The sequence below is a fragment of the Thunnus maccoyii genome, chromosome 18 (genome assembly GCF_910596095.1).
Source record: "Thunnus maccoyii chromosome 18, fThuMac1.1, whole genome shotgun sequence".
Taxonomy (NCBI): domain Eukaryota; kingdom Metazoa; phylum Chordata; class Actinopteri; order Scombriformes; family Scombridae; genus Thunnus; species Thunnus maccoyii.
In genome coordinates, this window is record NC_056550.1 from 2,816,212 (window position 1) to 2,833,538 (window position 17,327).

A 17,327-nucleotide genomic window follows, 5' to 3' on the forward strand; every position below is an offset into this window, starting at 1 on the left:
AAAGGAAAAAAGCAAAGAATGGATAGGTTTACAATTTTTCAAGTGTGTCTTTCAAGTGTGCTTCAGCAGTCCGAATTAGTTATATACAGTGGATATCTGCCACATTTACAGTCTTTTTAGCATCAAATTTCTTCTTTGTGCTTCCTCGGACAGTGTTTCCATGTTGAGCTGTGGTGGAAGTAGCTTATAGTAACATAAAGAGGGACACTAAAAAGACTAACGTTGATTTGACTTATTTGGACGGTTGAAGCTTCATATTAGCTACAGATAAACTTTTAAATACATTTTTGCACAAAAGGAGGACTTTAGTTTTTTACCCCCATCACTTACATTGTAAGTGCCTTATGAAGGGGTCCTCTAATGGTCAGTATGAATATGAGGAATGATTAAGGCAAGAAAATGTTTCAGTGTTAATTTGGGAACTTGACTATTGTTTTAAGAAAGACTTGAAAAATTATGAACTCGTCCTTTAAATGAGAATACAATCAGACATAGACTAATAGCCAATTAAAAAAAACACATTTTTATGTCATCATTCTCCATGTTTCTCCATGCATACATGAACATGACATTTTTTCATGGGAATGATGATATTTAGGCCTAAAACTGATACTGATGAATAAACATATATCTGATGGATATGTGTCTATACTGAAAGAATGTTTTGTTTTCTGAGCGGGTGGCAGAGCTTTCCAAGAGTTTGAGAAAGTCATCGATCTTACCAATCTTTTTTTGCAGCACATGAAGCTTATGGAGATTAGAAGGGTATGTATTAGTCCAAACAATATTATCATAAAAATATTAGGGATAATAAAATAGGGATAAATCATGGAATAATATAGAGTTAAATAAACAAGACACATTTATAAAACTTTGTAGTTTGCTGATCATCCCCAGCGCCTTCACAGTTATGTTACAAATAAATTCAATGTTTTTTTGCAGTAGAATTTCTCCTCAACCAAAATGACTCAGAAACAAGTGTAAGAAATTTCTCTTCTATCTATGACACCCCAGCATAATTCCCAACATACCTCCTGCCCCTTCCAGCAAATATTGAAACATCTTTTAAAATCCTTTATTGCTAAAAACATACAACTTATCAATCATTATATTTTAAGCAGTGATAACCTGTTTCTCTGCCTCTCCTCCTGAAGCTGTCCATGGTTCTGGCATCTTTTATGACAGATGTCCTGTTCTGAACCAAGAATGGAAGAGAGGAGCACACTATGTATCAGCCATGTATTTACTATGAAAGTGTATGGGATTTAGCTGAAGTTCTCCATCTAGTGGGAAAAAATAAAAACTACCTGATCTGTACACTTGTACACTCCTTCCCAGTAATGTACTGTTACCAGTAAGATTGACTAAAGACATACTAAGTATGTTTGGCAAGACTTGTTGACAGTATGTGAGGAAATCATGAGGGGCGGCTTACGCATGACACACTGCCATTACAAGAGTGAAGTTTTGAGGATGTGACAGCAGCATCATACACACGACTGAGGGACAATCAGCAGCGTCTGTCAGTGCTTCCTGTATGGATGAAGAATGAAAATCTCTTCACTTGGATGTGAGTTCTCCATGTTTAATAAAGAAAATATTGCCTTGTATTCTATAGATATAAGTAAGAATGACTTAAAAGTGTAGTTCTATATCTGAATATTCATTGGAGTTGTCCTGTGATTTGTGACTGCAGGGACAAGTGAGCCTTCTTTGAGAACATTTAGTTATTGTTAGTGTTGCCAGAAGGCAACACACAGGCTAGACATGTTACGAATGTCTTGTGATGTGAAAAAATCCCAGAACTAGTCTGCATGTTTATATAATTTTGACTGAAGGGTATGTATGCCATTGCTGATACTTCAAGAGCAGAATACTACTGTTTCACCAAACTGTGCAACATTCAAACTTGCAACAAAAAAATCTGTATCACCATGATCAGACAGTTAAGGAAAGAGCAGGTGGTCTTGCTATTTTTTCTGCACTCAATAGTAGACAGTCAGAAGTGAAAACTTTCCATAGTACATTTTGTAGGAAAAAACAGTGGAAAAAAGACAAGACATTCTTTTATGTTGAAACTTGCTTAAAGATATGTGAATACGTATTACACATTGTGAAATCCATCTGTCTGACGGTTTAGTGGTGACTTAAGTTCCTGTTATTTTACTTCCCTATATTCAGCTTCAACATAAATAAACCACACACCAAGTAATGACATTTTTAAGGAACATACCAAAATTTATTTAATGCTCACTTACTACAAATCAAATCTTCTTTAAATGACTGGAGATCATCGTTCAGGGCAGTAGAGTATTCTAGAAAAGCATGTCTACTCATATTGGCTTCCTACAATGATGATACCCATTGTGATGTCCCGATAGTATCTGAATATGTTGGACTTTTACCACTGCATACCAGATCCAGAAAAACAAGACTAGTGGTTCTGTTAATCTGTACTTAGACTCAGCAGTGCTTTGATCTGACCTCTGCACGTTTACACTTCATCTTGCTACATGAAGGGCAAAATACTAGCTACATTAGCACTAACTTTGGCACTGGATGAGGTGCAGAATCATCTAATATGGACATAATTCCTAGGGATAGTGGGCTCGTTATAACTTAGTATAATCAAGCTAGCAGCTTTGCAGATACATCCTTAAGACATAGTTAGTAATAAAAGTTAGTAATTCCATAAATATGTTAAAGTAATAAACATGATTCACATATTGAAAACACTGTTAGAACAACGTTGTGAGATGAGGTGAGATCAGATTCCCTTTTGATCATCTTGCTATTGGAGGTAAAAAAGATCCTCTGAAATTGCTAGGAACTAATAATGACGGCAGTTCCGGAGATACTCCTGGAAACACTGGATGATCTGGGAGATGAAGAGCTTAAGATCTTCAAGTGGTTCCTGCAGCAAGCTGAAATCCTAGAAGATTTCCCAGTCATCCGAAAGAGCTGTCTAGAGAAGGCTGACAGACTGGACACACTGGACCTGATAGTGCAGACCTACAGTGAACAGTCCGTGGAGGTGATCACAAAAGTGTTGAGGAAGATCAACAGGAATGATCTGGTACAGAGTTTGTCCAGCATCATCTCAGGGCCCAAATGTAAGTTATCAAATCTGAGACGAAGTCCTGGTTTGTATAAAAAGTAGGTTTTAGGATGTTGACTCTCTTTCTCTCTCAGTGAATGTCCGTGGTGTTGCAGAGACTTCAGAGGGCAGGGAAACATCTTCCATTCAACCACAGGCTGCTTCTTGTCTTCACCCTCTTGCCAGCAATCAGACTGAAGGTAAATCTCCTGTCCTCTTAATTATGTAAGTTAAGTGCTTATCTTGTCTTAAACATATCAAGGTTTAATTAAATAATTTGTCCTGGACACAGGTATTCATTTCTATATACCATGTGTGTCCAGTCCAGTAACATACATGAGGGGGGCAAAATATTAGGAACACTTTTCAATATAATGCACTCCAATACACCACCCACTACAACCTCAATAATAAACATAAAGTAGAATTATCACCTTTCTGATAATGTCAATAAAAACTGAAAATGTATAAGCTTCGTAAAAGTAGAATTTATGTCAGAGCTGTTGTTTTGGATTGCATTAGATTGCATAGGTGTTCCTAATAAAGTTGCTGGTGAGTGTATATACACTTAGTGAACTTACACTCCCTACACAAACAGATATAAATTAATTACATTTAAAATTTGGCATTTACATTTTATTAGATGTGTGTGTGTTTTGTGCATAAATGTCTGGCTACAGTCTGAGACTAATATTTATTAGAACAAATATCAACGCCAATATTTACATCTAAGCAATACATCTTTCTACAGATATAGATATTCTAATAATACAATACCAGATAGATATTTTTAATGTAGATTTTTAATGTCTTTAATATGTATATAATGCAGACAGTGACCCATCTGTACACATTTTTTTTTTTTTTTAATTCTTTATTTAATTCTGTGCTGGGCATAAATGTATTTCTGCAGTCTGGAACATGGGCTGCTCCATTATTTATTAGAAAAAGTACAACAAATTCCATGTACAACCCACAAATGGAATTCAGTAAGGCAAAAATGCTGCAAAACTGTGACAAATCAGCCAATCCCTGTCTTGACAGAAGAAACGTCAGTTGTGTCTCCAGCATTCAAATCTCCTACCTACTGTCTCTTAATACAATATCCTTATTAATGTATTTGTCCCCAGTTGTCCATTCAGTGCATGCAGTTGTACACTCCATGACCCAAACAATTACTGTCAAAATAATTTAATAATCCACTTACTCCAACATGCAGAACAATAATTCTTCCACCCAGAACATTTTGGCAGCACACTACTTGTATACATCCATGCTACACCACAGCTGTAGCATGTAGCTAACATTAGCTAACAAACGAAGACCACATGGAAGTGCATCATCATTACTCTGCAGAACACACAGCTAGGACCCCGGGCCAATCTGGTGCATGGATGTATTATAAGAGCTGGATACCGGACCAAAAATGGCGCCCATTCAGTCAAATAAGAATTGCTTGGCTGGCGCATATGCCAGAAAAAGTTTCTAGCTTCTGGGTTTGCTTCTGTGTTGTCCACTGAATATGCTCAGTAATGTTTCCTCTGCTGGCCCCACCTGGGGGTTCAGGCTTAGCCCATAGACTTTACATTGTGATGACGTCACAGATTTTTAAAAAGCTTTTCTTGGCTTGAGTAAAGTTTAAGACATATAAAACCTCCACGGATCAAAAGTTCATAATAGAAAGAGTCATAATTGACCTTGTTTGCAGCTCGAGGTGTCCTGTCAACAGGGGGATTTTTGCTGCAATACCACAAGTGATCACTGGGAAAAATTGGCTGTAAGCCTGAGTGGTGGAGCCCTGTCTAGCTCTTATAATACATCCATGATCTGGTACCTACACCGACAGCAGTTGAAAACATGAATAGAATGAGTAGGTGTCCGCCTAAAAGCCAAATTCTCTAAAACTGAATGTTCAACACAGTATATATTCCTGTGTGTGGGGATTTTTTGGAACCAGCATCTAGTGACCGTCAATGGTATTGCACTTTAAGGTACTTCCGCGTTGGCTTCAATTTCAAGCCTTGGTTGTTGCTGCTTGATCTTGGTCTTGCGGCAAGCAGAAATAGACTGAAGTACAGCAGCCCTAGCCAATGCCTGCTTTAGCTCTTCCTTTACACCTTTCAGAGATCTGAAAACAGATAAATGAAAGTTACACTCTGCGGAATAGCTGCATCTGCTTTCCCTCCACATTATAGCCTGCAGCTGCATCCTGTAATGTTACCTCTACACCAATGGCTAAAATTGGAATTTAAACACTGAATAAGAGGGGGCTACTTACATATAATTCCAGGCAGACTCCATACACAACCGACCCCAACAAAGAATCAGCAATGCCAGCACAACAAGTTCAAACTGGTTCTGTTGGAGCAGGGTGGGTCATCAGGAACTTTGGATATAAGCGCAAGTTGAGTCTTTGGTTATTAGACCCCATCATGACATCATCATATATTAAAGGGGGTAGTGAAGCCGTAAGTAGAGTAGGATACCCCCAGTGGAGTCTAGATACTGGTGATGGTGATGGATGAAGAGAACGCTGAGATCTTGATGGATGAGAAAATGAAAAGACTTCTGGTGATCTCAGACCCTGGTGCTGGAAGTGATGAAACTGGAGGTGAATGTGGAGGAGGAGGGTTGTGACAATTCACACTGAAATGACAGCTGGCAGCAACAGGCAGGAGAACAGATTTAAAGTCTAATAGCAAAGATATGATTGGCTGCTGAAGATCGTGGGAAAATCTGGTTGGTTTAACTAAAACTAGTCTAATAGCAAAGATATGATTGACTGATAGAGATTGTGGGAAAATAGAGAGAGAGGAATGAGAATAAATAGTCCTCCTGATTGAACTTGTGCTAAGCTTCATTTGTAATATGTTAAAATAGATACACTAACAGATGTTCCAGCTCAAAAATCTTCTGGTTGAGGCAGACATAGCTATCACAGCCAGATGGGGAGGTAAGTGGAGTCATATTCATCCAGGTTGAAGCAGTAGCTGGGGAGACAGGAAAACAGCAATCACTAGTACAGGGGTCCTATGTCGGTATATTGCAGCCAGTGCCAGTGTCGGCATTGTAGACAGTAGACAGAATCCAGCACTTAGACGCAGGGGCTCTGACCCAGAGTCCACAGTGTTGATATGGTTTCAGCAGAGGTGACCCACAAAAAGGGAGATTAACAAAACAAAACAAATATGTTCTCAGTCTTGCTTGATAGTTTTTAATGTGATGACTCAGAACTAAGAAAAATCACATATCTGTGAGTATATCAGGGTGATCAAATGTTGAGAAATTTTGTTGAAACTGAATAATCCACTGATTTTTCCTGAGAGTGAGCATACAAGCAACCTGCCAGCTGTCAACCGGAACCAGAAAGGAGAATTATTATGTTTCTTGGTGAACAACAGCCAAGTGCAGTGATTCCCTGAACTCTTTTTGACACAATGAGGTTTTGAGGTTTGGTACCATCATGCCTGTACTATACCTAAACCTAGACCTATACTATATACTTAAAGCTGTGAGCTCATTGATTGTATCTAGCAACCCACATTTCAGCTGTAGATACTGCATGGAATTACTGGGTGGAAGGATAAACTATTGTTCATTGGTACCAGCCCCTCTAAAGTAAGTGTAGCTGTTGGTAGGTATGGTAGATGTATTTTTCAACTTTGGAGAGAGGCTAGCACTTTCCCTCTGCTTATAGTCTTTGTGTTTAGCTTGACTAATCACCTCCGTACTTAACTGACAGATATGAGAGTGGTATCAATCTAATCATCTGACTCTTGTAAAGAAATCAAAAAAATGATTTTCCCAAAATGTTAAACTATTCCTTTAGGTAAGAGTGGTACTTCATAAGAAAATAGCAAAAACTGTTTAAAAATGGGTTGCGAAGCTGCACCTGGCTCTGGATCTGCACCAAAAGCTTTTCAATGACTCCTTAGCCTATGGCCTAACTTTTCATCAGAGTTTTAGAGCTAACTGCAAACAGCACCAAATATACGACCTACATGGGGGAGGTAACGCTGTCACATATGAAATGAAAGATATGAATCTGTTTGTGGATATACAGCTTTGATACGTTGTTTTCTTCCACATTCATTTGTCCTACATAGATTTGCTGGAGCTAGAACCTGACCCTCCAGAACCCATTGGATCATACCAGCGTACACTCCAATCACACCTCCAGAACAGGTTTATGTGTGCACAAGAAGGGTGGACAGAAAGGGTGGATAAAAAACACCTAGATGACATCTATATAGTGCTCTACATCACATATGGGAGCTTTGTGAACATCACCAGGCAGCATGAGGTCAGGCACATTGAGATGGCATCAAAAGAACCAGGGGTAACAGAGAAAGTAGTCCAACCCAATGATATCTTGAAACATCCTTCTGGAAAAAACACACCGGTACGAACAGTCCTGACCAGTGGGATTGCTGGAATTGGCAAAACATTCCTTGTACACAAGTTCATCCTGGACTGGGCTGAAGGAAGAGCCAATCAAGATGTGCATCTCACATTCCCCTTCACCTTCCGCCAGCTGAATTTACTGAAGGGGAGAAGGTTTCGTTTTGCAGAGCTCATTCACAAATGTATCAGGGAAACTAGAGATATCAAGGAGGAGGATCTTAATGACATTTTCACAAAATTACAGGCTTCAGGAAACACCAACTATGACAAAAGTAAATTCAAACTTCTGTTTGTGTTTGATGGGCTGGATGAAAATCGCCTTCACCTCAACTTTACTAGTGACCACACTCCAATTATTGATGTGACACAGTCAATTGGAGTAGAAGTCCTGTTGACGAGCCTTATCAAGGGGGATCTGCTTCCTTCTGCTCGCCTCTGGATAACCACTCGACCGGCGGCGGCCAATCAGATCCCTCTTGACTTTGTGGACGTCATGACAGAGGTCAGAGGGTTCACTGACCTACAGAAGGAGGAGTACTTCAGGAAGAGATTCAGAGATGAGCAGATGGTCAACAGAATCATTTCCCACATCAAGACATCACGAAGCCTCCACATCATGTGCCACATCCCGGTCTTCTGCTGGATCACCGCTACAGTTCTGGAGGACATTTTGAAAACCAGTGAGGGAGGAGAACTGCCCAAGACTCTGACTGAGTTGTACACAGAGTTCTTGATGTTTCAGATCAGACAGACAAAAGAGAAGTATGGCACAGAGAAGAGCATTCAGTACATTCAATCACTTGCAAAACTGGCTTTTTACCAACTGGAAAAGGGGAACTTGATTTTCTATGAAAAAGATCTCAAAGAGAGTGGTATTGATTTAGATGAAGCCTCAGTGTACTCAGGAGTGTTCACACAGATCTTTAAAAAGGAGCGCAGGTGGAAGAAGGACAAGGACGAGGATAGGATGTTCAGTTTTGTCCATCTGAGCATTCAGGAGTTTTTGGCTGCTGTTTATGTGGTGCAGTCACTCATTAACAGAAACAAAAATGTGATGGCGCTACAACAACTCAAGTTCCAAAGTGTGCAGATGCTTTTCAGCAAACCATCTGTAGCAGAGGTCCAAAGAATGGCTATTGACAGGGCCCTACAGAGTCTGGATGGACACCTGGACTTGTTCCTCCGCTTCCTTCTGGGTCTCTCCCTGGAGACTAATCAGAAAAGCCTACAGGGCCTGCTGAAACATACAATAAGTACTACAGAGGCCAATCAGGAAACAGTGCAGTACATCAAGGAAAAGATCCGAAAGAATCTGTCTGCAGAAAGATGCATCAACCTGTTCCACTGTCTGAATGAGCTAAATGATCATTCTCTAGTGGAGGAGATCCAACAGTACCTGAATTCAGGAAGTCTCTATGCAGACAAACTCTCTCCTGCTCAGTGGTCAGCTCTAGCTTTCATCCTACTGTCATCAGAAAAAGACCTAGGTGTGTTTGACCTTAGGAAGGACTCTGTTTCAGAGGAAGGTCTCCTGAGGCTGCTGCCAGTGGTCAAGGCCTCTACTGTATTCTTGTAGGTCTATAGATAATATTATATATATTATATATGTTATATGACTGTATGTAAAGAATTTCTAACAGAAGAGATTGATCTTCCAAATTTATTTGATCACTTTTTTAGCTTATAAAGTCTAAAAGCAAAAATAGCACTGCACACAATACTGCTTGAGTCACAGTTACAGTTGGCCTTGGCCAGTTAATTGTAGTTTGTGGCTAATGTTATATTTGTTACAAACTCCTCTTCAGCTTGAGTGGCTGTAACCTGTCAGAGAGAGGCTGTGAAGCTTTGGCCTCAGTTCTCAGCTTGCAGTCCTCCAGTCTGAGAGAGCTGGACCTCAGTAACAACACCCTACAGGATTCAGGAGTGAAGCAGCTCTGTGCTGGATTGGAGAGTCCACACTGTAGACTGGAAACTGTCAGGTCAGTTCACTTTAATTTTACAACAATTTGAAATTTGTAATTCACCATAACATATTTTATGTTTGTGCCCTGCATTAATCTATTTTGTTGTAATATAGCAAAGAATACTGTATGTAATTGTATGTATATATTTGTGTGTCTGCCCATATAAATGAAGGGATTTGATATTAAGTTTATTGTGAGCAAATTTAATTTCTGGTCCCTATTCAGATTGAGTGGCTGTAAACTGTCCTGGAGAAGCTGTGGAGCTCTGGCCTCAGTTCTCAGCTCACAGTCCTCCAGTATGAGAGAGCTGGATCTTAGTAACAATGACCTGCAGGATGCAGGAGTTAAGCTGTTATGTGCTGGACTGGAGAGTCCACACTCTACACTGGAAACTCTCAGGTCAACATCAATGAAATTTCAGTTTAGCTCTCTTTTAAATCATTTTGGGATTCTTAAAATATGTTATAAAGTGTGATGGTCAAGGAGGGATGTGAGAGAACTAAATGCCCATGTCTTTAAAATTCCATTCCCCAGTTTGTAGCAGAGGCTTTCATATGAGTATGAGGCACAAGAGATTATTGAAGAGTTAATGTATATTAATGTGAACTGATAAATATGCTCTTAGATTTACACTTGTTTGATAATGACATGTAACCCTGCAGGTATATAATACAATTTCACTAAAAACATGTATTGTAAGAGAAATTTTTTCTCCAGTTTGCAGACATGCACTGATAAACATATAATAAAACAGGAGAAAATACATAACTCTTCTGCCAGTTGAAAAAAGGTCTTTTTTGGCCATGGCAGCAGTTACAGTATGAGTGAAACAAAATTTTATATGTGCATATCACTCTTCTCAAATTCTGTATTTAGTCTAACTTATTGTCAAATTTGCTTTTTCATTCAAATTCTTCAGGTTGAATATGTGTAACCTGTCAGAGAGAAGCTGTGAAGCTCTGACCTCAGTTCTCAGCTTGCAGTCCTCCCGTCTGAGAGAGCTGGATATCAGTAACAATGACCTGCAGCATTCAGGAGTGAAACTGCTCTCCTCTGGACTGGCGTGTCCACACTTTAGACTGAGAATTCTCAGGTCAGGAATAATTGTTTTGATTAACAGGTAACCATTTAAATCGTCCTTGCTGTCTCCAGTGTTGAGACCTAAATTACCAAAAGACAGTTTTGAAGATTTTGACGCAAGCTTATTCAAAAACTGTCAATCTGACCACATAACAGCAGAGAGACGATTATGGGTACAACAGCTGCAATTGGTTTTTCTAAAACATCCCCAGCTTTTTTGTGTGTGTCTCTCTCTCTCGTGTGTGCGTGTAGGTTATCAGGCTGTCTGGTCACTGAGGAAAGCTGTGCTTCTCTGGCCTCAGCTCTGAGCTCCAACCCCTCCCATCTGAGAGAGCTGGATCTGAGCTACAATCATCTAGGAGAGTCTGGGGTGACACTGCTCTCTGCTGGTCTGGATGATCCACAGTGGACACTGGACACTCTCTGGTATGTAGACAGGGGTGGAGCTAGACTCTCAGTACAGCAGGGGGCAGAACATTCTCAAGGGGCCCTTCTGATAAAGTCATCTTAAAATTCACAACTGTAAAATAGCTGATATACCCTCTCCTATCCTATCCATAATCACATATTGTCAGTTATTGAGCCAAGCAAGCCTATGGTATGTTTAAGAAAACATACAGTGAGGCCACGTTATCAGACAAGCTTGTTCTAAAGAATAAAAAAGGAAAGAGGTTGCCAGCTATGTTCAAATGTTTCAGCACAGAGAACAGCACACAGTGCTCTATGTGCATCAATTAAGGAACGGTTCAGCACCACCGCCGATAGACAGTGACAGGCCAGGTGCACTGTCTCAGTATCATGTCCTTCTTACATGGGAATAACATAAACATAAAATAGACACAGCAGTCTACAACACTACAAGGCCTATTCAAATACAAAGTAGATAGTCAACAACACCACAGGCAGTGACACAGACAGGTGCTGAGATGCGGTAAGTATGGAGATAAACAACAGATTAATCTAACATTCTGACTGATTTCTTCATAACCAAAACTTAACTTAATAAAGACTAATTATGGATGTTTCACCAACCAATTGCTGTCTCTGCTCAGTCTATAATTTGGTGTAGTCCATTTGTGTATTCCACCATCCTCCATAGAACAATATAATCCACAAAGGTTAACAAACTTTGTGCATATCACAGACCCTTTATAAAACTTCACCTTCCTCTTTTTCATGTCAAACCTGCCAACCACTTTGTCATATTTATGTCCCGTTTAACACACAGAAAAGTGAGGTTGATAGTTTGGCCTCATCCATGCACAAATGCAAATGGCTCTTACTGAACCTCAGACGGCTGAAACTTCGTCTTGCGAGTTTCATTTTGGCTAATGTTTTCAGCAAAGTTAATCATAAACTTTGAATCACTGATTTTGCAGTCTTCACTCTCTGTGGAGTCAACAAGCAGAAATACGGACAGCACCACTCTGCCATTGAAACCCACATTGTGGTCAGAGGGGGGATTACATTCGTAGTGATAAGAACTATCATAGAGAATGAATAGAAAAAGTTAAGAGAGTTAGTTACTATTTCTGCTGTACCTGTGCTTTGTCCCCAGTGGGGCCCCTTCTGAGCGTTGACCGTGAGGTGGCTGCCTCCTCTGCCCCTGCGGTTGCTCCACTTATGTATGTAGAGCATAATGGCTGGTAGAAGGCTAGAATCTCATACTGTTTCATATTTCAGGATTATGAGTGATATTGCTTGTAAAAAGAAAATATAATAGTCTGATTTTGTGTATTCCTCTAGTGTCGACCATGCTGGAATGCGCTGGTTGAAATCTGGACTGAGGAAGTGTAAGTGTGTATTCACTTTGATTCATGAATGTAGAAAAAACAATCATAACGTAACATAAAGTTTTGCATGACTTTGTATCTATTTGGCCCTTGTACGATACCTTTGGGAAGCAGGACTGTCTGTTAGGGCCGTCACTTTTTATTTGAAATACGAATGTGGGAAGAAATAAAATATTCAATCTGTAATGATTGGTTTGAATTCAAAGTTTACAGTGTATAAGTGCAACAGGCTCTGTCTTCTACTTTAGTTCTAAAAATGCACTGTCTGTCTGGGTATTTTTACATTCCTTTTAATTCCATTTCTGAAATAGCTTTTTAGTATTTTTTATAATATGAAAATAGCCAGGTAATTTTCCTGAAATAAAAGTCACTTTTTTAAAATTTATTTTTGTATTTGTTTGGTTCATTTAGGATTTGTATTTATCTTGCATATATATGTGTGTGAACGCAAGTATAGGTATTTTTATTTTTATTATTTTACATTCATTGTCTTATTGCTTGTAATATAATTAATATTGCCATTAGCTGTATTGTTCTTTGAAGACTTTCAGATGAGGGAGAGGACGGTAAGGAGGGAGATAAGATGAACATGGGAGGGCTCTCAGAGGAAAACATTCTTACTGTGCTATGATACTGTTAAGTATTCATGTCATACTTTCAATCAAGATATTGTAAAAAGCCACTATTTTTGACAAACTGGAATAAATTGTTTAACAGCATAGGCCTACCTGGCCTGATATCTGCAGTCAGACCTTCTCTGGTGCTGACAGGTGTCTGTCAGTCACACTTTGTCTCCTTAACTTCTGTATCCACGGTACACATCCAGCTCAGGTTTTTGGGAACTATGTCCCAATGTTGTCCTGTTACCTTTATACAATATCTGATAGCTGACATATGTTCTTTGGTTACTAGTTTCAAATTACAGTCCCTACCAAACGTGACGTGAGCAGCAAATATGACTTTTGTTACCCCATCAACCTTCTCCAGCTTTCCCGGGGGGAACTTTTTGCTCCCAGGCCAGCAGGATTACGTAATTCCTCAAGCAAATATTATTGTATGAGTCTGTTTTGCCAGTATTTTTATATGAAAACAATCAAAATTCACAATTGTAAAAACAAATTAGAAGTCTGCACACATCTCATAAATGAGACATGGGCGCTTACTCATTCAGTTTTTCTAACTAATTTTTAAAAAATCAGGAACATTTGTGAGGCCTAAGCATTGAATTAAGATAAATACAGATAAAAATGAAATTAATTTGAATTAATTATGTATTTGTTCTCATTTGTTAGATTTTTTGGAAAAGTGACAAAAACAAAAATGCTGTTAGATCAGTACCTGCATCTGAATAATTTCTTGTTCTCCCCATCAGATGCTTGTGAACTCACCCTGGACCCAAACACAGCGCACAGATACCTCTCTCTGTCTGAGGACAAGACAACAGTGACTCTGGTGAGAGAGGAGCAGTCTTACCCTCATCACCCAGAGAGATTCCTCCACTGGAAGCAGCTGCTGTGCACAAATGGTCTGACTGGCCGCTGCTACTGGGAGGTGGAGAGGAAAGGGTGGGTGTCTGTGGGAGTGACTTACAGGGGAATCAGAAGGAGAGGAGAAGCTACAGACTGCTGCCTTGGGCTCAGTGACAGGTCTTGGAGTTTGTGCTGCTCTCGTGACCGTTACTCTGCCTTTAACAATAACAGAATGACAGCCATAAATACTCCCACCTCTGATCCTGACAGAGTGGCAGTGTATCTGGACTGGCCTGCTGGCATTGTGTCCTTCTACAGAGTCTCCTCTGACACACTGAACCACCTACACACCTTTCAATCCACATTCACTGAACCCCTCTACCCTGCATTTGGGTTTGAGTATCTGATTAGGTTTAACTCCTCTGTGTCTCTGTGTCAGATGGAAGAGGAAGAATCGCCTCCGTAGACTCACACTTCTGCTGCAACAAGACAGTACAAGATCACACATTTAACAAATATGCATTTTGAGTTTTGGATATAAGTCTTTGGATTATCATGTAATTGTTTAGTCAGTGTGAATTGTGCCTTATGCAAGAACATTTTCGTCTTCTTCTCTGACTTTATTCTGTGAGGATTGTTCATACAAGTATTCCACATTGGATTCAACAAATTCTTTTAACTGCACAAACTTGTCATAAATCTCTCGTTTCAGCCTGATGAATGTCACCTGTTCACGAGGAGGTGCAAGTTCATGAGATTTCATCTGTAGGATAATTGATGCAGATGACTAGTCCAGCTCTGTTTGTGGGTTTTTTTCACAAAAATGGTCAAATAAGTGTTTTTGCCCTGTATACATAGACAGTCTCTGCATAACTCGTACGATAGTTCTGGATCACCTGTAAATTTTGTTGGTACCTAAAAGAAAATTCTAAGTACACCACAAGATGCCACTGGTTCTCTTAAATCATTTTTACATGCCACAAAAAATAATTTCATTTGAGTGCTTCTAGCATGAGGCCTAACGTCTACATGTACTCAGGGTGAGGGTTGTAACATACTGTAACTTGTAACATAACTTGTACAAGAATATGGACAATTTGAAAATAAAATGACTCAAGTTGTTGTGTTTGTATACAACTGATAGATTAAAATATCTTTCTTATGAACCATGGTATTTGGTGTCTTTTATAAATGTCAAAACAAAAAAAATTGACACCTGCACACTGCCAGAACCTATAATGAATTTATTATATAGCTACATTTTGGTCAAGCAATTGCCTTGACCGAAACATTGCTGTAGTGTGTGTGTGAAAAAACTAGTAAACCATAACAATGTACCTAACATAGTTGACGGTCAAATATGCCTGATTATAGATAAAATATTGAAAAAAAATGAGAGAACACTCACTACAATGTGTTCAAAATGTCTGCCACTGAGGAAAATGATGCTGGTTACATGGTTTTGGGACAAGTAAAATTTTTTAAATTGCAGGGGCGTGTTCTGTTAGTAACATAGTTGACAGAACTTTTGCAGACATCAATCAACTAAACCATTTACTTCATTTAAATGTGAAACTCAATTTAGAAAGTACTATTTTTCTTTAGTATTTAGAATTTTGAAATAAATAAAAATTAGATAATGTTGACTTTAATGGTATTTATTCATTATTTTGAAACCAAGAGCCACTCAACTGAAATTTCAAGCTAAATGAAACATAGTGTACACAGAATGTTTGTGTAATATTATAATATGCTTTCCCTTATAGATAAAATATATGTTTGAAGAAAATAATAAAATTATAATTATCATCAATGGACATTAAATGTACCCCTAGTTGTAGAATGATTCAGCTATTTAATAAATTCACCACAAGTGCTGACAGTGCACAGGTTTTGATTTTTTGTTTTGTGCTGGTGCTTTGTCTCCTATGCTCCTGTCTATTTGTATGTGTGCACACTGTTTTTTAAAATCTCAACCTAAGCTATTTCAGTTTTAAAATTTTGTTACACATAATTATAAGAAAAAAAAGACAGCTGGCTATTCTGTGTTTTTCTTATTTTCAGAGAGATGAGAACTCCAGCAACACTTGTAGTATGAAGAACAACTTTATTAGTTTATCAGTCACCTAATAAAGTTGTTCTTCATACAAGTGTTGCTGGAGTTCCCATCTCTCTAGACTTCTTTCCCTTCTCCGTGCACCTTGGAAGTAGGTGAAGTTGTGCCAGAGACCCTTATTCTAAAAAGATAAAAAAAAATGCTCACAAATATGTTTCTAAAAAAAAAAAAAATAAGGCTCATTAATTTCCTTAAACAGCGACTCTCTAGTTTTTACCAAACATACTCAAACAGGAGAAAATAGAGCATTTGTTGGGGACTATTTTCAGCAGTGGATTAATACACATTTGGTGAACTAGTATTTCAGCCTAACAGCATACGTGACGTTGACTCCAGATAAACTACAGTGTGTGTTTTCATGGTAATGAAGGAACATGTCACTTGTCAATTTATACACACATTTTGGTCCGTATTATAAAAAGAAATTGATATTCAATACCCAGGCCTTCATAATAGACACTTCCCACACCCTTTTGATATTAGCCTCTCTTACCCTTGCCTTGGCCTCACAACGAATTTTCACAGGTTTATCTGTCTTCCTTAAAAAAGCTTTTTAAATGTTTAATTTAATTTATTTAATTTTATTGACTGACAAACAGAACACTACAAACAGAAAAACAAAAAATACAGATTCTGACAATTAATCAACAAACAAGTGAGTCCTACCATTTCTAACCCTCCCAAACCAATTTACAAATCTGAACCAACCCTTTACGCACCCTTCAAACAATATCAATCATAAAAGTTATTACTATCCTTCAATTCTCAGTGTAGTTTTCTAGAAAGCTGAAATATGACACTGGGTATTTGTCCATATTCTAAAGGCATCAGTATGCTTCAAATGAGCATCTGAAACCCCCTGCCCCACAACTTCCTTGATTTTTCATGTGTAAAAACCAAGTGCAATGACATAAATGCCTTTGAGGCAGACAAGTAGAAGCACTTGACTTCAAATTTATTTGAATGACACTTAGCTTAAACTAGTTTTTGTTAAGCATACTGAGACCTTAGGGGTGGGGGGGGACTCCATTCATTTTACACATCAGCGTGTGTTTCCAGGTGTTAGGGAGTGCTACTGCACATGTAAAAAAAAGCTGTATAAAGTCTTTTATGTTGTCAGAGGCAGCTGTGTGAATCCTCATAAACTGCCTCATCTGATGTCACTGAACTGTTGGTGGTCAGGTTGTGGCAACAGAGAATAAAAAAGTTGATATGTCTGGTTCTGTTTCATTGATTTTGAGCCTTTTTTTTAAAAAAACTGTCCATCATGAGTCTGACAATGGTATAGGAGTGTAATACTAAATCAGTGGTGTACTCTTTAGAAAAGGTTATCTACCACTGACACATGAAACAAACATCTAAACCATTACAATAACAAACCAAATATTTTCTAAGCATTTTTTT

The 17,327-nt window shown here is 38.6% G+C and overlaps 1 protein-coding gene across 1 annotated transcript; it reads left to right on the forward strand.

Moving 5' to 3' along the window:
* Window positions 1-711: 711 nt before the first annotated feature.
* LOC121883440 (NACHT, LRR and PYD domains-containing protein 12-like) lies at window positions 712-14,911 on the forward strand. Its single transcript, XM_042391713.1, has 12 exons — window positions 712-765; window positions 1,155-1,570; window positions 2,828-3,113; window positions 3,193-3,297; window positions 7,204-9,073; window positions 9,307-9,480; window positions 9,691-9,864; window positions 10,385-10,558; window positions 10,798-10,971; window positions 12,292-12,338; window positions 13,711-13,903; window positions 14,247-14,911. The coding sequence occupies exons 3-12, from the start codon at window positions 2,837-2,839 to the stop codon at window positions 14,317-14,319; spliced, it is 3,261 nt and encodes a 1,086-aa protein (XP_042247647.1). The 5' UTR covers window positions 712-765; window positions 1,155-1,570; window positions 2,828-2,836; the 3' UTR covers window positions 14,320-14,911.
* The last annotated feature ends 2,416 nt before the right edge of the window (window positions 14,912-17,327 follow it).

Bases quoted from the DNA above. Each gene is read 5' to 3' on its own strand.
- LOC121883440 (XM_042391713.1), top strand. From the start codon at position 2,837: ATGACGGCAGTTCCGGAGATACTCCTGGAAACACTGGATGATCTGGGA. The intron at 9,074-9,306 runs GTAGGTCTATAG...ACTCCTCTTCAG, and splicing joins AAGGCCTCTACTGTATTCTT to CTTGAGTGGCTGTAACCTGT. The intron at 12,339-13,710 runs GTAAGTGTGTAT...TCTCCCCATCAG, and splicing joins GAAATCTGGACTGAGGAAGT to ATGCTTGTGAACTCACCCTG.